The 23,398-nt window shown below is 37.4% G+C and overlaps 1 protein-coding gene across 3 annotated transcripts in view; it reads right to left on the bottom strand.

Annotated features, from left to right (window-relative positions):
• The window catches only part of PTPRQ (protein tyrosine phosphatase receptor type Q), a 451,882-nt gene that overhangs the window by 25,345 nt on the left and 403,139 nt on the right, over positions 1-23,398 (bottom strand). For 2 of the 3 annotated variants that reach the window (XM_082257134.1, XM_082257133.1), the window contains 2 exons: positions 16,106-16,187; positions 4,523-4,613 (listed from right to left, as the gene is read on the bottom strand). In XM_082257134.1, coding sequence (XP_082113260.1) covers positions 4,523-4,613; positions 16,106-16,187 — 173 coding nt within the window. Of the gene's footprint in view, positions 1-4,522; positions 4,614-16,105; positions 16,188-16,605; positions 16,633-23,398 lie in introns of all 3 variants that reach the window. The other variant, XM_082257132.1, reaches the window with a different exon arrangement.

The raw sequence follows: 23,398 nt of genomic DNA on the forward strand, positions 1-23,398 counted from the left end.
ATCTCTTTCCTATTATCCTTGAAAATAGCAAGAATTGATTTTTAGGATTCACACCCCATATTCAGCTCCCATTGAGTTCTAAGTTTACAATTTTCAGAATTTCCCATGGGTTTAAAACCATTCGCTCATCCCTACTCACCACTGAACTATAAAGAAAAATCTGATTGGAGCACCACTTTAATATAAGTGTTTGCTTATCTACTTAACATGTAATTTTGTTTTATTGGGGGGGGGGGGCGGGGGGGTTGTTATAGTCATTCAGAGATTCAAGTCATACCATGAATAATAGAGAAAGAACAATGAAATTGCAAATAACTCAACAGAATAAAATCATCTACGGTACTTCTAATTGTATCTTGCCACGTCCCTAAGTAAATTAACTTAGGATATGCAAGTTTAACACTTTTCACCCTCTCCTGCACTGAGGGGACAGAAGGGACCCGGGGCGGCTGTCAAGAAAAGAATGTTAAAGAGGTTGGTTTCTTGGGTCACATTACAAAGCTAAGACACTACTAAGTCTACTATTTCTTGCACCTGCATATAAAAGCCTGGGTGCAGAATTACTCAGACACTCTGCCTTGGAACATTACAAGGGTCATTTCAAGATCACACAGCAGTTGTAAGAGGAAAAGTATAACTTGTACTAGAAGACAAACAATGTATACATGCTAACTTGAGTTTTTGTTTTACTGTTACTGAGTTAAAAGTATTAAAGCCACTGGATCACCATGACAGTCAGCATTTCCAGAAAGAGAGTTCAGCAATATTAGCCTACATAGTTAATTCAGTACAAGTTTATATTAATATGTTCTCTATATGTTTCCTTTCACCACTCTGCAGCATATTGTCATGTTAAGAGAGAGAATTCTCTTGAGCTTCAGAGAGTGACTGGCAGATTGTATTTTACACTTTCTTTGTAAAAAAAAAAAAAAAACATTGTGCGGATTCCTAGACCATGGCAGAACTGGTGACAGAGCAGCCAGAGGTATATTTTAGTGGACAAAAGTTCTCTTATGTCAATTTTTTTTCACGGGCTGATTATTGGGTGGATACAAATTTTTGCATTTGGCTGTGCTTGGGTTTTAGATGTCATAAGTATGTCAACAATAAAACCACCTCTTCTTCACCATGTCAGTGACATTTGCATAACTTAAATTAAATCTCTACCAATATAAACATTTTAATATTTGGGGTGGAATACACAAATGTGTGTGTGTGTTTATATGCCTTTCTACCCCACTATGAAGTGCAGACATTTTAAAGTCACCCTAGCAATTTTGTTTACTGACTGCAAATAATGCTGCTGCCTATCAGAATTTTAACGTCACATATTTTCTTTGTATCAGAGGAAGTTGAAGATGCTGGATCTTTACACCAGGAAATAGAGGCAAGTGTAGCACATCCCCCATGGGAGCTGCAGAGAGTGGGTTCCCCTGGGTTACCCATAGCAACCAGTCTCTTAAATATTCCTCACTTTACACTTAGCTCAGTCAATGAACAGTCCAAGGAATTTGGCATTAGTGTTTTTATTTTATAGTGGGATGGAAGAAGGCATAAGTGGGATACTCCTTCTAGTAACTATGCACAACTTGAGGACAACTATCTGCAGAGGATGCGGCAAGGCCACTGCTTCACTTTGCCACTAAGGTGAAGATTTAACTGATGAACTGTACTTTAGCTTCTCTTCAGGGTCTAACTTGGCACCCCCTTTCTGACTCACTGTGTGTGTTGATTCTTGTCCAGTGACTTTCCCTGGAGTGGTCCCCTTCCTGGGCAGACCCCTGGCAAGCTCCCTGGTACTCATGGACACTGTTTTTCACAGGGACCTTTGCCACTGCTCCACCATCAGTTTCTCCTGGACCTCACAGTTCAGTTCCACACTTGGGTCCACTGGGCTTACTGCCCGTGACCGCTTTCCACTCTAACAGGAGGAGAGACAGCTGTCACTCTCCTCATGGGACCTGGCTTCCCGCCCAAAGACATCCTGTCACATGTGCCCTTGGCTTTTATGGTCAATCCCAGGATGCACCACTGTTGTACCCTCCCACTGAGACTGCCACAAAAGCCTGTGTGTCACTGGCTGTGTTTCCTCCACTGTCCAACAGGCTCCCCTATTGGATACCATGGCTCCCTCAGACCAAGTGAATCACACCTGGACACCTGTGACAGGCCTAACTAGAAATCCTGCTCCCTGAAAAGCAGGAAAGCAACCCAATGCTTTTACCTAGCACCTGACTAGGAGGATGCTACACAAGCATAGCTTGATAACAAGTTGTCTTGGCAAAACAATTTTTTGGTATCAGTCACAGCCAATCTGTAGTCTGTAGTGCGACAACAGATATTGTTAAAATTACCCTGGCAGCAAAATGAATACAGTCTTGTCATTACAGACCTTGTTCTTGAAAAGTATATCTATTCAGACATTTGTTCATTTAATGTAAATACTAAAACTAACATAATTTCATAAGTTGTAAAACAACACAAGTCTATCAAGTTTAACCAAAAGATAAAAAAAAAATAAAAAAATAAAATAATCATTGCATCCTTAAAACTGCATTGTTCTTGAGAGGAATTATAATGTGTTAATGAAAGTAAATTCATTACAGATTATAAAACTCAACCACAGTTTGAGAACAGCATAACTTGCTCCTTTAGCTTGTTTTTTTCTTTTTTCCTATCTAAAAACCTTCCATATCTTTGGCCACCAGGCTAAACATGGTGCTCTTTGCAAAAATGTAACAATGATAAAACATCTGTTATGCATGGCACTGGAACTTTTGTGGGTCATGACCAAGAGGTTAATCATCCCATGTCTAAAGTATAACCTTGAAGGCTGCTGACAGCACAGTATAGTAAAGGAAAGGTATGTCTGAATGTTCAACATTAAATTAAACAAGCTTAAAGCAGTGGTTCTTATTCTGTTTAAATATGCGCACAAGAGTAAATCCCTGTAGCATTATCGCAGGAGAGTTTGGCTTAAAAATAAAGAACAAAGATTGAATTCTCTAAACAAATAGATCTAAAATGAGAGAATCAAGGTGTGTGAGGGGTGCGTCAGTGCCATCTACCGTATGTAAATGAGATCTCCATGGTGTATTGCAGCAGTTTGTATAAAGTTCTACATTTGCAGCCCTGCTATGGAGAAAGAACTTGCATACAAAGATATACTTACCTTTGTGATCCATCACTGCTCCCCTCACTATGAGGATCCTGCGAATTAAAGTTCAGAAAAAAAAAAAATTGTGCAAAAGCATTGCACATTCTAGTAAAACTCCACTGGGACATTGATATAGATATATCTCAAAACATATTTTAATGTAACCATGAAACTAATAAATCAATTTAAATTAATCAAATCAACGTCTTTCAAATTATGAAAATATTATTCACTAATGATCTTTAATAGTCTGTTATGTAGTTGTTCTCCACATTTAGCAATAGTAAATGCCTCCTAAGAATATTTGGAAATTACCTGCACTCAGTGTTCTATGCTGTTCACAAGACTGAATTTGAACTAAACCTATAACAAATTTGGTCAACAGCATCTGATGAGAAAACAGGGTTGATTCAATAAAAGTAAATAAGTAGTTCCCTTTGCAAGAACATTTTAAATTTTCAAGGGAAATTTCCCATAGCTTAATGAATGAAGTGACGCTCTGCTGACTTCCATCGTCCAATCATATGCAAGCAAAAACACAGCTTTTTCCTTGCATGTGATATGGTATTTTTTGACTAATGAATTTTCATCACATTGTTTTAGGCTAAAGGAAAATTCGGCTACAAGGAGAGCAGCTTATTTGCCTTTTGTGGATCAAGTCCAATGTTTTAGCAGTGGTTACTTTGAGTGAAAACTGCATGTCAAAATGTATCTGCAGACCAAGAGATATTGGCAACTATGTAAAAGTTGAGCATCACTTCTTACCCTACCCCCTCTTTAGGCTCTTTTTTGATCTTCAGTACCAATAGTCTGAAGAAATAGGCAGCTGCACTGTCAAGCTTGACTTTCCTTTAAAAGTCAAAATTTACATATAAAGTTATTTCCCTTTATCTGGATATTCTGATTGTTAAAACAAGTGGGTTTTCATTGCAGGTAAACCATGCTTGAAGATCTTTTTCTCTCAGTGATTGAGGATACTTTCCTTCTCTTCCAGTTCTTGTGACACCAAGGCAAGAAATGTCACCAGGGCAGAAAAGAATGGACAGCAATAAAAACATTGTCTGATTGGTCTCACCCTTACCTACCTCACTAAAGATGTTTTTCCCTTTTTTCTCAGTGCCCCTGCTAGGGAGGTTTGTGAATGGCAATATAGGGACTAGACAGCAAGAAAAACCTGACAAAGGCCTTAAACTTTTTCCAGTGTATCAAAAACAAAATAAAGCATATCATTGCAAGTTCTTCTTTAGGACAGGCTTCAAGTATTTTTCCATTAAATAATCCATGGTAACTTTCCTAAGTATTGATGACTGGACGTCAGTCATGAAATGCTCTGCAAGTTTAATGTATTAGAACTAAGCAACATACATGGTTTTATGTTTGTAAAGCGATTCTTTGACCTGTTCCAAGGGAGATCAGCATCGGAGATTGCAAGATCTTCAAGAAATTTAGGAAGCTCCTATAGGATGAGGAAATAAACATGTTAAAAGGCCAATAAACCATCATTATGGGAAACGCATCTAAAGTTCTAAGCAGGCCCTTGCTATTTTTAGAATGTTTCCATTATGTAATTATCTATAAATGACTACAGTATTATTAATTCATTTAAAATGTTAATTGTAAGAATTAGCATGCATGCAAACTACAAACCTGTATAGTTGGGAAATGCAAATATACTAGGAATTTTGCATTAAAACATATATAAACTTTAGCAACCACCTAAAACAGGATTAGCCCCTGTTCACAGAGGTGCATCTTTGAAGTTGTGCTATTTCAGCGTGATTTCAAAGCATCAGTCCAATTTGTACTGCCGATTTTATTGCGGCTTGCGACTTCATTTAACAGAAATCTTTCAAGCCACAATGAAATCAGCAAAAAGTAGTGCAGGAACCTTTTTTAAAATTGCTGAGACATGAGTTGCAGTAACATTGCCTGTCAAATTGCATGACAAGTCGCAATGGGGCTTACTGCTTTTACAAATGTTCAGTATGTTTCTCTAAACATATTGTATAGAATTTTTGCTAATAACTAGTTGTAAACCACAAGAGAAATAAGAGTAAATTAACTTTCAAAGTAAATGATCTCGATCATGGCAAAATAATCAATCAAGCACAATAAACCTACATTGATAAGGTTTGGGTTTACTGCTACCATGGGTTTGTGGCGAATCCTTGGGGTTCACAAAACTCATCAATAGTGAACTTTCAGACGTAAAGTTTACAGGTTTGTTGGCAGTAATAGTGAACAATCTAGAATGCAGTGCACAGCTCTTGCCTCTGGTCACAGGAGCCAATCATTTGAAGGAATGGATAACCCAGCCCCCTTCTATAAAAGGGTACATATTTCTCGTGTCAGTGCCTGGTTTCCCATGTCTTGCTTATTATCTCTTAAGATGGCCAGAATTAATTATGCCCCCCCCCCCTATAATGACTTCAATGGGGTTTGCTGCAAGTTTGAACTTTGAGTTATATTTGCAAACTTTTTAATGAACCAAGCTCAGGCAGATTTGCTCATTGTAGAAAAAAAGATGACACTGGTCTAGAGTGTATCTCCCTGCGCCTAGGAAGATAGTGTGCTCAAATTTCAAATTAAATTGAATTAAATTAAATTAATTAATTAATGCAGCAGCTGTAGGTAAGAGTGAATGACAGAAAAATAGCCTGGGCTATATACAGCGCTTGCCACTAACCTATTGTAATATAATTATGTGAATAAATTAATACACAATAAATATAAATAAATATAAATTCAATATATATAAAATTGTGATAAAAATAAATAAATAGTGAATATTGTTAGCAAATATTGTGAAAAATATTATGTGCAAATATTGTGCTAAGTCCAACAAATTTTATTTGTGCGCAATTATTAAAATTATATTTTTTTTGCGAATTATGGAAAATAAAGTCCAATGAAAAATAGCAAATATATAACATATATTTAATTTATAAAATATATATATTGAATTTATATTTATTTATTTATATTTATTGTGTATTAATTTATTCACATAATAATATTACAATAGGTTAGTGGCAAGATTTGCTCATTCCTAATCCTGCACAGGTAATAAACTTAAAAATAGATTGAAAAAAGTGATTTTTATATAGAAAATTTGACCTCCTACATTGATCTCAATGAGTGATTTCCCTGTCAACTCTATCAGACACATTTTGAAGAGGTAAGACCCAGGGAATTATGGGGCAGCAATATCCCCTGATTGCCTTGTGATGAAATGAATTATATGTAAAGACATTTTTTTTATTTAGCTTTGGATATCTTAGGGAAGAGTTAGAACTCTGTCTGTGGAGCACTAGGTAGATTTGCTCTCTCTGATTGTTTTGAGTGATCACTTGAGCAATAGGTGAAATTTTCCAATAAGGACACCTGTTTTGGTAACAACTGCCTAAAGGGTATTTCCTCTCACTTCCTGTTGTGTCTGCAGGACAGAAACGAAAGATACATATTCCCAATTGGACAACGAAAGCATAAATAAACTGACATCTAAAACAAAACCAAAAAGGTTTTGGCTTTAATATACTCTAGCAAAGAACTGAAATCTATTTCTGGTACTATGGGAGTCTAAAGAGACCCATAAAGCTTGTTCCATTTAGATTACCATCCTTGATGATAATTGTTTATTTTTAACAGGCCCTTTTAGGTAATTTATGACAGCTCAAGATCAGTCAGATGGAAGCTTTAGCAAGCAACTCCTGGTGATTAGTAGGTACATTTGTGCTGTGCATCTGTTTAAGTGGTTGGAAGATCATTACACACTGTTTAATGTCTGCCATCACCAGTCATCTACTGACCAAATTTTAACCATACAACACTCATTTTCTTCAAGAGATAATGATCAGGAAATAACGTAAAGTACCACACTTTGAGAGATTATCGCAATGTGTGTATTGCAACATACTACAGTTTTTACTAATAAAATGAGAATGTGTAGATTTTATATTTTACTGTGTGCACAAATGTGCTGTCATTAATGGCAACCAATCAAATGCTTTTATTCCTCTAAGACATTTGAAAATAAAAGTAAGCATGTTGTATGTTTGTGTTTACTTGCACAAAGTACAAAATGAGTGGAGTTCTAGGCAGGGAGAACTATAGCTTAGATCTTTTTAGTTTGCAGCCTGATCCAGCTCAATCTATTTATGAATTTCAATACTACAGTATTTAGTCCTTTAGAAGGGCTGTGGCTGTACTCTCTAAAGCAGGAGTGTTCAGTTGGGCTGGTCTTCAACTATGTTAAATGCACAGGGTTCCAGCCCAGTAGTGCAGAAATATACTGTTAAATCAGATGGTAAGGAGGTAATATAACACCTACTCACTGCCTGTCAAATGCCCTCTGAAAAGTACTGTTACTAGAAGAAGAGAGCCTGAGATTTGAATATGGAGGGGATTTATGCAGATCCTGTTCTGGGTTGAAGAACAGGTTCACAGCTCCTGGGGTTTGCAGTGTGAAGAACTTGGCGAGGTAGCAGAGTGTTGGAAGAGCACCGGGACGCTCCCTCAAGAGCTAATTCCGTCCAGCTCAGTAGATTGCTTTAAAAAAAAGGCCTGGATTCTTTCCTAAATGTACATAGCATAACTAGATACTAACATTTATAGATAAAGTTGATCCAGGGATCATCTGATTGCCTCTTGGGGGGGTCAGGAAGGAATTTTTTCCCCTACTGGAGCAAAATGGATCATGTTTTGCTGGGGTTGTTTGCCTTCCTCTGGATCAACTGTGGTTATGGGAATTGTGTATATAGGATTGTAAAAAAATAAAATATTTTTTTCCCCTTTTTATTGGTTGAACTAGATGGACTTTGTGTCTTTTTTCAACCAGACTAACCATGTACTATGTAACGCTCTCCCCCGAGAACCAAGCCACCTCTGTGTACCAGTCAGCTCTTCAGGCTCTCTGCTTACAGTTCTTGGAGCGCTCCACATGGACAGAGTGTCTGCCACTGTGAGCCTGTCAGCCTTCTCAGCGAAGACGCTGACAGGCTCAGAGATGCAAGCTGACAGTGGAGGTATTGAGGGCCAGATAGGGATAGCCAAAGGGCTGGATGTGACCTTGGGGCAACAATTTGCCCAGGTCTGCTCTAAAGCCCAGATGAAGCCCGGAAATAGCTTGCTATTCGTCACTAGAGATGTACAGAACTGTTCGCCGGCGAACAGTTCCCGGCGAACTTCGCATGTTCGCGTTCGCCGCTGCGGGCGAACATATGCGATGTTCGGTCCGCCTCCTATACATCATCATTGAGGCAAACTTTGACCCTGACCATGAAATAAGCAAGGGCAGCATCCATTTTAGATCATTTCTGTGTTACTGAGAGCAGGGAAAGTGCTGGTGCTGCTGCTGCTGTTATAGCTAGGGACAGTTCCCGGTCTTGTTAGCCAGTGTTCTTGGTACACTCCTGCTGTAAGGACAGCACCCCAAAAAGCCCTTCCTAGGGCTGGTATTTGAGGTTTTTTTTGGATATATATATATATATATATATATATATATATATATATTGTCCCCAAAAGCCCTTTTGAGGGCTGGTATTTGTGTAATTTTTTTTGTTCTGTGATATATATATATATATATATATATATATATATATATATATTGTCCCCAAAAGCCCTTTTGAGGGCTGGTATTTGTGTAATTTTTTTTGTTCTGTGATATATATCTATTGTCCCCAAAAGCCCTTTTGAGGGCTGGTATTTGTGAAATTTTTTTTGTTCTGTGATATATATATATATATATATATATATATATATATATATATATATATATATATATATATTGTCCCCAAAAGCCCTTTTGAGGGCTGGTATTTGTGTAATATTTTTTGTACTGTGATATATATATATATATATATATATATTGTCCCCAAAAGCGCCTTTGAGGGCTGGTATTTGAGTATTTTTTTAAATATATATATATATATATATATATATATATATATATATATATATATATATATGTAGCATGTCCAGAACCAGAAAAAAAATTCATATAGGTGTAAAAGGGGTTCCCACCATCCCTGCTCTACTGAAAAATTATCTTTTTTTTCTGGTTCTGGACATGCTACAGAGCTGAAACTTCACAGGTACACTTTTTAGACCCCCTATACACTAAATCACACAAAAAAGTTCTTAAAAATTGTCATTTTTGATAGAGAGCCAATTATTGGAAAAAAAAAAAAACTTAACAAAAAAAACATTTCTTTGGATTTATTGTTTGGGGGGTCTAAAAAGTGTACCTGTGAAGTTTCAGCTCTGCAGCATGTCCAGAACCAGGAAAAAAAGATCATATAGGTGTAAAAGGGGTTCCCACCATCCCTGCTCTACTGAAAAATTATCTTTTTTTCTGGTTCTGGACATGCTACAGAGCTGAAACTTCACAGGTACACTTTTTAGACCCCCTAGACACTAAATCACACACAAAAGTTCTTAAAAATTGTCATTTTTGATAGAGAGCCAATTATTGGAAAACTTAAAAAAAAAAACTTAAAAAAAATAAATTTCTTTGGATTTATTGTCTGGGGGGTCTAAAAGGTGTACCTGTGAAGTTTCAGCTCTGTAGCATGTCCAGAACCAGAAAAAAATAGAATTAGGGTTAGGGTTAGGGTTAGGGCTAGGGTTAGGGTCAGGGCTAAGGTTAGGGTTATTTTTAGTGCTTAGGGTTAGAGTTGGAGGGGTAGGGGTAGGGCTACTAACTCTAACCCTAAGTATCTCACCGTAACCCTAACCCTAGCCCCTAACACTAAACCTAACCCTAACCCTCTAACCATAACCCTAACCCTCTAACCTTAACCCTAACCCTCTAAGCCTAGCCATAAAAATAACCCTAAACCTAACCCTAACCCTAGCCCTAACCCTAACCCTAGCCCTAAGCCTAACCCTAGCCCTAACCCTAATTCGTATTTTTTTCTGGTTCCGGACATGCTACAGAGCTGAAACTTCACAGGTACACTTTTTAGACCCCCTAGACACTAAATCACACAAAAAAAGTTCTTAAAAATTGTCATTTTTGATAGAGAGACAATTATTGGAAAACTTAAAAAAAAAAAAACTTAAAAAAAAAAACAATTTCTTTGGATTTATTGTCTGGGGGGGTCTAAAAAAGTGTACCTGTGAAGTTTCAGCTCTGTAGCATGTCCAGAACCAGAAAAAAAATAGAATTAGGGTTAGGGCTAGGGTTAGGGTTAGGGTTAGGGTCAGGGCTAAGGTTAGGGTTATTTTTAGTGCTTAGGGTTAGAGGGTTAGAGTTAGAGGGGTAGGGGTAGGGCTACTAACTCTAACCCTAAGTGTCTCACCGTAACCCTAACCCTAGCCCCTAACACTAACCCTAACCCTCTAACCATAACCCTAACCCTCTAACCTTAACCCTAACCCTCTAAGCCTAGCCATAAAAATAACCCTAACCCTAAACCTAACCCTAGCCCTAACCCTAACCCTAACCCTAACCCTAGCCCTAAGCCTAACCCTAGCCCTAACCCTAATTCATATTTTTATTTTTTTTTTTTATTTTTTTTTTTTTTATTTTTTTTTTTAATTTTTCCAATAATTGGCTCTCTATCAAAAAATTACAATTTTTAAGAACTTTTTTTGTGTGATCCCTCTCCGGCATGCCACAGTCCAGGTGTTTGTCCCCTTGAAACAACTTTTCCATTACTATTGTGGCCAGAAAGAGTCCCTGTGGGTTTTAAAATTCGCCTGCCTATTAAAGTCTATGGCGGTTCGCCCGGTTCGCCGGTTCGCGAACATTTGGCGATGTTCGCATTCGCCGTTCGCGAACGGCGAATTTTAGGTTCGCGACATCACTATTCGTCACTATACCTTGCTATTTCTTTAAATTTAAATGAGATAGGTGGATAGTTTGTCAATTTACAAAACCAGTTATGGACTTCTGACTATCTTCTCTGCTTCTGTTTAGGAGTAAAGTGACAATAGCTGGTACTAACTGCTTAGGCATGCAAGCTATTTTCAAGGACAATGAATGTTAAAAATTGTCCACCTAAATGTGAACTCCAGACAAACATTTTTAAGAAGTTTCTCCAGAAGGTAAAATGCTTGTTAAATCTTTTGAGGGCCCAGTGCTCATTGGACTTGGTCTTGTTCAAATTTTTTGCGGTGGTTTAAAAAAAAAACAACAACTTTTTTTGTGTTAGCTGAAGCCTGATTTACGGACATTTCAGTAGGGGCTCTACAGCCATCACTCAAGCTACTGCCCCCTTTTCATTTTACAGCCCTGCTCCTCTGTTGTTCACCTTTGCCACCTTCTTTATAAAAAAAAGATTTAATTTTAAAAGAACTGAAATAAAAGACTGAACCCAGCTGCCAGCTCCTAATGATTTGAGGGAGAATGACTACAGCACTAACGGCTTATGTTGTTGTGAATGAGGGTTTTGCTGAAAAGGAGCACTGTTATTTACAAAAACACAAGTCCAAACAACACAAGCCAGCTACTACATTAGTCTCTCTTAGACACGTGTAGTTGTTGGCTTGTGTTGTTGTAGACTGCGCAGCATCATTCACAACATAAGCTGACAGTTATTATTCCACTTTCTGCCTCTGAATAGAAGGGAATGGGGTCAGTTTTTATTGTCACTACAAAGAAGGTGGCAAGGAAGACCAGGGAAGGCATAGGCCTGCAATACATGGCAGAGCTTTGAGCTTTCACAGAAGGAAGGGGGGGGGGGGGTTGTGCAGACTCTGTGTGCACTGTCATGCCCCTTCTCCTCTGTGCGTTGTCCATTAGAGTAAGTTATAGATTTATCTCCTTACTATTAACACAATTAGATAGCAGTAGGGGATAGATATCCAACAATGCTACTTAGAAACCATTTCACAGATTTGAATGGGGCCAACTGCAAATCCCCGGGGGACTAAACAAGTTTTAAAATTTCAGAAATACTTCTTCAATACACAGGTGAAGTACATACAGATACAAATGTTTCATCTGTCAAAAGATTTGTATTTTTATACATCTAGTCCAGAGATTTACACAAAGCACTGCCCAGATTTTTTTGTGCTACAGTTAAAGGATTCACCTAGAAGTTGACCTTTAGCAACATGTTACACCCATATTTAGGGTGTAACATGCAACATTGCACCCGGATTGCGGGTGCAATGCTCTGGAAAAAATATTAAATGCACATTTTTTTACCTTCAAATATATGTGAATGTATTATTATTTTTTAATAAAGTGAACTTGTCCTTTAAGTAACATTTACAGGTTATGTCCCTCCCAGCCCGTCACTGGACAATAGAAGTAGCAGACTTATGAGTTTAACTATCTGTCATTTTACACTCACCTCCTATTAGCATTCCTTTTGTTAACACATGAACATTGCAACACAACTGATTGACACCTTGTTCTATTTCTCCCAGTCTAAGCTCTGATGTACAGAGGATTGCAAGAGATTGATACCAGATCAATATCATGTACTCAGACTCAGGACTCTCAAATACTGCTTGCATTAAAAAAAAAAAAAAAAAACACGTTTAAAGTGTCCTGTTGTTCACTATACCTCCCTCCTTGTTTATGTCCCCACTGCAGCCTGAGATTGTGTAGATAAGCCATTGCCATATCTACTGAATATGCTCTAGTTTCAGTTCCCTTCAAAGCTGTCATTTCCTTCTGTTTTTTATCTGTACAGATCACAAGACTATAGACTCACACATGTGGGCGTATACACAGAGATAAACTACAGCCCACTTCCTCCCTCCTCCTCCACACCTACTAAACAGTTAAAAACAATAGGGGAGGGATATTACATGCAGATTTTAGACATATGCAGAATGGAAAAATTTGTTTAGTTTGGATAGATTGTTTTTGTTATATTACTCGTTATTTTTTAGTTGGTTTGTTTCTGAATTTCTTTAGCTTAGTTTAATTTCGTTTGGTTTATTAATTTTCTAATGAATTCCAAATTTTCAGAATGATTCGATTTCGAATCGGTCAAATAATGACAGACCAATTCAAATTCTGTTTGAAGAATAGCTGCCGGTTGTTAAGGAGCGGGCCCGAATGCCGTCCGCTGCATCCTTAACAACCGATGACTTATCAGCTGTTAGCAGGCTTCCCCGCTGAGAGCTTAAATGTAAACAAAAGAATGACTGCAATAGAAAGTTCAGAAAAAAAACAGAGTGGGGCCCCCCAATCCATTCCAGGCCCTTCAGTTTACCAAAATTAAAAATAAAACCTTCCACTCAAAAAATCCATACCAGACCCTTATCCAAGCATTCAGCCCGGCAGGCCAGGAAAGAGGGCCCCTCCTGAACCATGCCAGGCAACATAACCCTCAAGATTAAGGGGTGCTTTTGGCCAGGAGGGCCTCTGCCTCCCACCCCATCCCCATGTTGATGGGGAACAGGGCCTTTTCCCTACAACCCTAGGTGGTGGTTGTGGGGGTGTGCGGGTTAAGGGCTTATAGGAATCTCACCCCCTATATGAATGAGTATCCCTACCCATTCACCGAACAAAGTCCTTTATTAAAAAAAAAAAAGTCCCCTGCTGAAGATCCATTGTCACTCACGATGCCCGCTGCACTGCCAGACTCAAAAAAAGGAAAAAAAAAAACCCTGTCTTGTCGAATGCTTCCACCATCTGCTTGCTCCTACATCTGAAATTCCTCAAATAGCTAAGGGGCAGAGTCACCCAATGACACCAGCGGGTGACCCCCACCCCCTTGGGACATGATCAACCCAGCATGCCTTCAGTTGGTGACATCACAAGGGACGGAGTCACCCGCTGACATCATTGGGTGACTATTCCCCTCGTCTATTTAATAAATGTCAAGCAGAGGAGCAGGCAGTCAGCGAGGGCCTTCGACGAGGCTGGAGTTTTTTTTTCTTTTTTAGGCTCTGGCGGTTTGGAGGGCCTCATGATTGACGATGGATCTACACCGTGGGACATTATTTTTTTTAAAAAGGACTTGTCAAAAACTCACTTTTTACACTCTTTTGGTAAATGGGTAGGGGTACAATGTACCCCATACTAATTCACATAGTGGGGGTGGGATCTGAGGGCCCCCTTGTTAAAGGGGGCTTCCAGATTCTGATAAAAACTCCTGCCAATAGACCCCCATAACCCTGCCCCCAAACCACCCCTCCCATGTTCTGGGCATATGGCCTAGGATGGTTTAGGGGGCGCAATAGCTCGCCCTCCCTTTCCTGGCCTGCCAGGCTGCATTCTCAGGTAAAAGTCTGGTATGGATTTGCTTTTTTTTTTTTTTTACATTTTGGCATGGGGTTCCTCTTAAAATGTATACCAGATTAGAAGGACCTGGTATGAATTGGGGGGACCCCACACTGTTTTTTCGGAATTTTATATTGCCTGCATTCTTTTGTTTTCATTTCAGCTCTCAGCGGGGAAGTCCGCTGACAGCTGATGAGTCATTGGTTGTTCAGGATGTGCTGGCTGGCTTAGCAGCCCACCCCTTAACAACCAGCTATTCTTCACACAGAATTCAAATCTGTCGATCATCATTTTTCGACTATTCCGAATTTGAATAGTTCCAAAAATTTGGTATTCGTTAGAAAATAAATAAATTAAATTAAATTAAATGAATTTCAACTAAGTTCATTACTATTTCATTTGGAGATTTCTATACATCTGATTCTCCGAATAACCAAAAATTAATTCGAATTTGCAGTCATACTGAAACCAATTGCACATGTTTAGTTGATTGATGGAGGCTTCACCTTCCTGTAATTCCAAACACATACAAACAATAGGCATAGGCTGAAGGGGTGGGAAACAGGCTGTGATTGGTAGAACCTCCCCTAAATAGTCCAGACCAAGTTTTTGCACCAAAAATAATGAAGATTTGAGTGTAAATACATATTTGTATGATAATTTAAAACTTTTTTTGATATTATGTATTTTTCTTTTGTATTTAAAAGGCTGGTTTTCTTTTTAACATGTGATTAGCAAAACTAGAACTAGAAGCTCCTCCCGCTAATGTTTCCCTGCAGATGAGCTGAGAAAGAGTTGGGTCGCATGACAGCTGTATATCAATTATGAAAAAAGTACATTGATTATTTTTTTTTATTAAAGAAAATACAGTGCCATCATCCACATACTTAAAGAAAAAAGATAATGTAAATTAAACAGCGTGTATTTAGTATTACTTTAATGATGTATTATAAATTACAAAGCTGTAAAACTTTGTATCTTTTATATTTGCCTGCAGTTTTAACCATGAAATGCATTAGATCCATATGATTGGTCTGATTTACTAAGGTAGGAGAGACTGGTAATGAATGTACACTTCAACCATTCATGCATGTGCAAGCATAAACTCATTTTTTTTGTTTCTATCACACACAGTTGGGTATATAAATGAACATAGGCTGACTTTATTTACTCAGCTAAGTGAAAATTCACTCTGCAAAGTAAACAGAGTATATTTCTTTAGTAAATTAACCCCAATGACCTGAGCTCTGAGTTTTAAAAAATGAGGATAGGAAGATGTCCAACTAGACATAGAATTATTTTTCTATTCTTGTTACTATTGCTTTCACAATGTTTATGTAATTCCTTTGCTGTTCCTATTTTCTGAAACCATATAACAGGTTTAAAAAAAGATCCTTATATTTTTTCCTCATCACACTCATGTTTTTAGGATGAAATGGAAAATAAAAAACACAATCACTTGCCGATATCATACAAAATACAAAGTGAGATTAAAACACAAGTATTTAAATATAAGACCCAGCTAACCCATGACCCAAGATAATTTTAGCCCTGTCCAAGTAATTTATTCTTTGGTACAATGTAGCTTGTAAAACCCAAATTAGTCTAATATTACACTCTAAACAATTATTCTGGTAATTGGGTATTGATTATCAAGGCCACCGTTTCCCTTGGTCTCACATGCTTAAAATGGACATGAAATGTGACACATGAAAATAACTAGAGGCCCTACGATGTTGCGACAACTGTTAGGAACATACCGAAAATTCTTCTTGAAACTTTACGTTGTTATTAGCGCATAGCTCCTCAACGTGCTGCAGGAACGCTTTCTTACCCACAGGCCTAGGCAGAAAGGACAAGATTAAATTACATCCTGTAATGGCCTCACAATAACACCAAGCCCGGAATAATTGTATATTTCGTTTCCTAACATATAACACTATTTTAAGTGCATCTTTTCTGTACAGGCCTGGGCTTACAAGTTCAGCGTTGGTCTAATTCTCATAATAACATGGGTTTTCAGCCTGTGTAAATATCTCAGAATGACTTCTCAAGCTCAAACACACACATGCAAGTTTCACCCTAGAGAGAGACAAAGCATTTCTCCAGTTACCATGCAATTAGTCATGCTTTTATGATTTATATGCAGGTTGTCCTTGTAAACGCATGAAAAGGCACCATACATTAACACTCATCACACTATTAAATCCACAGGCTCAGAATAGAGAGGAAAAAAAAAAAACAACTTTGGTCAACTTACTTGAGTGATTTCCTATAACTAAGTAACCTGCAACAGAGATTACATTCAAATATGTCGATGGGGTATAGTTAAGCATCCAAAAAATATTTTTGCATGATGCTGCTACTTAATTTTTAGAAATTGTATATTCATTGTATAGCACACAGTATATGCCTAACTGTTACAGCCATACACATACAAAATTAGACTGTTTGACATCAGAAAACTTCTACTTATTTATTTATTTATTATAGCTTGTTCCTTAACAAACTTAGCAGTATAGTTTGACCAGTGTAAAAATACATTTTCATAATCTATGTTGTATACTTAGCTCTCCTATAAAGTACCCATCTAACATTCTCATTGGCAAGGTGGAAAGAAGAAATGAGAAAAATGGTGATGTCTCTTTTGAAATTTGAATGCAAACTTGTCAAAGTTTATAAAACTCTGGTCCGACAGCATTTGGAGTATTCTGTCCAGTTCTGGTCGCCAGTCCTCAGAAGGGATGTGTTGGAGCTGGAGAGGGTCCAGAGAAGGGCAACTAAACTAATTAGGGGATTGGAGGACCTTGATTATGAGGAGCGTCTGCAATCGCTTGATTTATTCTCCCTGGAGAAGAGACGCCTGAGGGGGGACATGATAGCAATTTTTAAATATCTCAATTGGGATCTAGGCTTAGAAAAAAAGCTGTTCAGTCGAAGGGATTGCATGAGGACTCGAGGGCATACAATGCGATTAGAGGAGAAGCGTTTTAACCTCAGGCAACGTGGGGGGTTCTTTACTGTTAGGGCTACAAGATTGTGGAATTCTCTACCACAAGAGGTGGTTTCTGCAGGTAATATGGTGGCTTTCAAAAGACTATTAGACGTACATCTCAAGGATCAGAACATTCAGGGGTATGTGAGATGATTACAGCCACACACACCTACACAGGTTGAACTGGATGGACTATTGTCTTTATTCAACCTCACCTATTATGTAACTATGTAACTATGTAAATGTTTGCCAGAAATTGATTTGAAAGCTAGCTGACTCAAAAAAAACAACAAACTAAAGCAAAACTGTCAAACCCAACAATAGGCAAAGATTTATAATGCACATTTATTTGCGATTGCCACTGTTGTGTATAGAGGGATACTAATACTGCTATTTCTGTTAATAACTCTGATTTCTATCCTTGATACATGCAAATAATTGCAATAGAATATGTGACAATTGCTAGAATGCAGTGAATCTAAAAGATACAAACTAATTGATGGAAGTGGTGAATGTGACCCTTAAAAACAGCTTTGTAAATATGATAGGTTACACAAATGAAAACAAATAGGGTGGGAGGGAATGGAAAACTAAAAAGTTTGAACATATATATAGCCTATAGGCTCTTTAGTGACATACCCATAGCAGCCTAGGGCACTAACCAGAGTACAATACTAAAGGATTATAGTAGGTTAGTTCACTTAGCAAAGTGAATTTTTACTTAGTAAGTTAGGAGAAGCAATGCTAACTTCAATCATCAGATTGTGTGCAAGCAAATATATTTTTTTTTGTTTTTGCATTTTTTTTTGAGGGGGGGGGGATTTTTTGCAAAGGAAATTTTCACTTGGCTTCACCTCATTCACTAAGCTAAGTGAAAATTCACTTTGTGATGTGAACATGCTACATTACTTTGTAAATCGACCGTACTGTATCTTCATTTACTACATCTTCAAATGTATCTAAACCCAAAAACAAAAATTTAATAAAGTGCAGCTCACCAGTCCTTAGCTGCATTACTTTTCTTCTTTCTTTTATCTAACCTTTATTATGATTTTATCACAAATTACATACAAACATATAATTTTCTGTTAAATCCGTGAATTCCTGTAAAATAGTGTTTTCTTGAATCATGATCCAAAAAAAAAAAAAAAGACATATGCCATTTAAGTCAATAAAAAATACTAAAATAAAATTATAATACTCTTACTCCTGCACTACCAATTACAAGCTAACTAGCCCAGTGAATGACAGAATGAGCCAATGCTAGCACCTAACTGTGTTCCCACAACTTGAATTAAAAAGGGGGGTTCTGCCCTGCTAACAAGAAATAAGTAAATATAAATTACCTCAATCCATGCTCCATGCTCTTGAAACACACACCATACACAGAATGTGGTAATTTATGTTTATTTATTTCTTGTTAGCAGCCCAGCACCCCCTTTTTTCACGTATTAATAAAAATGAAATTCTACCCTTTAAATCTCATTGAAATGATCCTATCAAATATTAGTGTTCTAACTTTCTTCAGTAATAGCACATGCAGGTGCATCTGTCTGTTTAATGCTCCAGAATTCAGCGTAATTAGGATGTGATTTTTTGGCATACATTGGTTTTCTTTTCACACAATCAGGCTTATTTAACAACCTAAAGGGCAAGTGAAATAACCCATAGGTATTACCTATGTTTTCCAGTAAATATGTAAGCTTTGTACATAAAAATTCTAACTTTCTGAATAGAATTTTAACACACATTTGTGTAGCATTCCAAACCCGTTCCCTGCTTGGAATGTTTGTCTGGTACAAAGCACTACCTACTGCTGTTTGAAATATCCTAATTAACCTACAGTATGTATCCTGAAAGAACGGGTCTTTATATTGCATGAATCTATATATTGCATGTTTTCTCCTGCAAGTAGACATCTGAAGAAGTGGCCTAGATCTAAGATATGAAATTGTAATTTCACGCTCCACCACTTTATAGTTTACCAGTTTTGTAGGGTTTCAGGAAAGTAACAGGACTTTATTAGGCAGATTGGCAAATGTATGAAATGTTGCCTGACACAAGTTGCGGACGAGAGTCACTTGGCTGCAACAACCACCATGGTGAGTAAAAAGAAACAGATGTTTTTGAAGTGTTAACATTAATATTTGTCAGAATATTAGGAGAGTTGATAAAAGTGAAAGTGCAGATCATTGGGAATTTGAAGCGTTTTTAAATGTAATTTTCTATTTTTTTCTTTGTTTTTTACATTTTTTGTTTTTTATGTTTGTTGTCATAAGGGGGTGATATAAGCCTCCTATGTGATAGCATAGTGAAAATAACTGGTTCTCTCTAAGAAGGCATTAGGGATCTATTAGACCAACAATGTTACCTCTGCACTTTAAAAAAGCTGATCATCCACAGACCACTTCTTTTCCAGCCTAAAAGGCCAGAAATTAACAGCTCTAAAACCAGAAATGCTAAGTGCTGGGTGCTTCTGAGTTCATACTGAACAAGGGAGATCAGCAAATTAATATTCTCTTCCCATCTTTACATCCACCATGGATGTCTCAGGTAACCAGGAGGTACAGGTAAGCCCTGAGGAAGGAGGGTAGAAGTTAGGCATGGGAAGGGGTGGTTGGTAGCAACTTCATTCACATGAAGAAGTGAGTGGACTGCTTTACAGGTACCCAAATCACTTCTATATAGCCATCAGAAAGAGTAAAAATGTAAATAAACTCCTGGCTGAAGTTAGTTTACATGCCAACGCTGGTCCTTACTTGATCCAAAGCATTTTGTAATCATGTAAAAATGTAGCAACAGTACTGAGGTGCATTTTACCCAAGCCTGGGCTGTACATAGGGACTTGATTTAAACTAAAGTTGAAATTAAGTCCTGCTCCCTCATGGTATTAAGCCTACTCCCTGCCCTTCCACTGTCAAATGTTACTGTCCACTAAACATCTGATGTTTGACACTTGCAGCTAAATTAGAACAATACCTACTGTTTTCCTTTACACAGTATAATTAAAAAAAATGCTGCTTACATTTACTTGTTCTTTTCTGAAAACTCCAAAACTGAAGTTTCCCTCTGCTATGGGGCTGGAGAGTTAATATGTACCATAATTTATAGAAACACTAGGCTTTTCCAATGCATGTTAATAAAGTAAAACGCATGTAACTCATTGTCAGTGGTGACAAATTGAATTTCCTCTCATTTCAATTGTGTACCGAAGCTTTCAGGCTGCTTAAGGCCTACTCTAAACAAATATCCAGAAAGCTAAGATTTTTTTTATTATTATTATTTTTAAGTATGCTACGAGAATGGGAACAACTAAACATTGTGTGGTTTTCTAAAATGTGACTGCAAATAGTGGAAATACACTTTAAAGCTGAACGCTAACAAAATTAAAAATTTATCCTTTTAGTGAGACTGCTTGTTTTTGTCTATGGGAAGCCGAAAAAGCAGTAATACCTAACTCATTGCTTGCTCTCACTGGCTTCTTACAAACTGCACAACTGGTCCTCTGAAGCCACTTCTCTTCACTGCTCCATCAGTCACAGGCACTCCAATGTCATCATGCAAATGCAGGACAGCTTTCCTGCATTGTAAGTGAGGACACCAAAGACCTGCCCACAACCTGGATTGTTGGAGAGCGGAGAAGAGCACCAGCTGTCGGAAAATGAAGGATAGGGTAAATGTAACTGTTTTTTCTGTTCCTCCTCCTCTGTAACTCTTGCAGTGCAGGGTGAAGTCAGTTTTTATTTTACTCATCGTTAATCTAGATTTGGGCATCAGATGTGCAATGGATAGCCTAACCTTGGCCCGAAAGTGACTTCACAGAAATTGATTTGAAGATTAACATTTTTATTGCAGATATAACTAACAACTAACTAACAGATATATTAGCACTCTTGTTACATTATAAATGTTTTAGGCAAAGTCAGCTTTACTGTAAGCACAGCCCTTCATTCGAATGCCAACTGACACAAGGCTACCCTTCCGAGGAATATCCATGGTTCTGGCTCAGGGGATTGGTAAAATCAGCTTTTACAACATTTTGAAATGCAGCAAAAGATAAATTATTTTATTATCTGGTCCACTGCTTGAAAAATGTGGACAGCACCTAGCAATTTTCTACAGTCTGTGTAATATACACACACAACTGCTAACGGATTGCTGTCTTTGTTTCCTTTTATATATATAATTCGACATCCAACACCCTGTCTAAGTAACCTTTACCTCTGTACTCATAGACTAACAAATGTGTCTGCAGTGGGAACACTACTTTATTTCTATGTCAACCATAAAAATCAAATTTATGGATACATGTGGCCAAATACTACATTTTGCTAGCTTAAACTGTATCGGGCTTTTTATATTTAAAATACTATGAATTTGTTTTAACTCTGGATATCCTTTGCCTCGTATACAATTTCATGTCTGGGTTTTTAGTCTAGAAAAGGCCTTATTCCACTCATATTACAATTCACACATCCACTGAATAACCCTAAATTTCTGGTGCCAGAACTGATGAATGTCACAGTGTCATATAAAAGAGAAAATTGATTACTAAACTTAGAACATTAAAATGGTATACGAAATATATTGAAAAAAGAAAAAACAGACTGGGATTTTTTAAGGCGCCACTCAAACCAAACACCAAGAATAAAACAAATACATTTTATTCTAAAATACATAAAAAAACTTCCATAAAAACAGCATGGCTGAAATAAAATGTGGCCACAGTTGGAAATTCATTACTATACCATAACACAGTATAAAAGTATAAATCCTGATTTGGTGCCTGTTTCATGCTTTGTGATTGGGGTGGCTGACCACATGACTCTTCCCTACTTACCCTTCTTTTGCATATTTAGCTGATTGGAATTCTGCCAGCTCCAGTGTTGCAGGCATCTTGTAAAAGGGGTGAATAAATTGGAGGACCAATAAGAGGCTGTCCATGCCTCATAAAGCTCACCTAATAGCTTTATGTGCACTGCACATTTTTACCAGTCCCCTAATCTTTGTCACTTTTTGTTTCCTACCTAATAACTTTTATGCATTTGTTTATTTCAGTGCCTCAATTACTGAGGAATTGTTTGCTGTCACTATTGGGCTTTATACTTTTTGGATTATGAAAGCTTCCTTGAATTTTCTTTGCCTTTCCATTTTTTAGTTAGGTAAGATTTCTAGACTGTGCATGGAATTTGTGATGGCACTGTTTTTTTTATACTCTTTATTTGTTTTGTATAACCAGTCTACCACTTTGAAGTTATATGATTACACTCCATCACTATGACTTTCAGTGCTTCAGTGGATTGGTCGATGTCCCTTTGTATTTGGGGGTACTCGATAAACTTTCTGTAGGATAAAAGGCAAACACCACTGTGCACTTTGCAACTCCCCATCAGCTCATGTGAACAGCTTTAATGTTTGTCCTTCCCCCTTTACAGTGAGTAATAGTTTGAATGGGTGATATGTATAACTCTTTGGTTTCCCTGGAAATTCAATGTAAAGCATGTATTTCTTTTATTTTTATTCTTTAGAGTATATTCAATTGAGGAGGTTCTGGCACTCTTTGTGCTTCGTCTATATATTTCAAACTCTGGGGGCCGTCAACAACCTATGGACTAATTGGCTGATACTGGCTGAAAACTGGCAGATATTTATTCCTTGCTTTGCTCATTTCTTATGTAAGTATTTTCATACATTTTTGTAATCTAGGCAATGTATATGTATTTCATGAAAATTGTCTTTGGTATGTGTACTGATATTTCAGACTGATCACCAATTTTCCCCATGAAGAATAGTTTCCTGAAATTTAAATGTGTTGGGAGTCATATGTGACAATCGGTCAAAGTTTGAGCATTAAATTGAAATTCTTCAACATATGCATATGGTTATGTTATAGTGGTGAACATCTGGCCAACCATGGCCATGCTTTATAACAGCCTTGTTGTTTTTCTGTAATCTTGAATAAAATAAGTGGTGCCTTAAAAATTCTAGTCTGTTTTTTTCTTTTTGCAATATAGTTATCAGTGATTTTGCACCTTGCCATTTATCATTCTTTTTTTGG

Source organism: Pelophylax lessonae (assembly GCF_965119305.1).
Source record: "Pelophylax lessonae genome assembly, chromosome: 4".
NCBI lineage: Eukaryota > Metazoa > Chordata > Amphibia > Anura > Ranidae > Pelophylax > Pelophylax lessonae.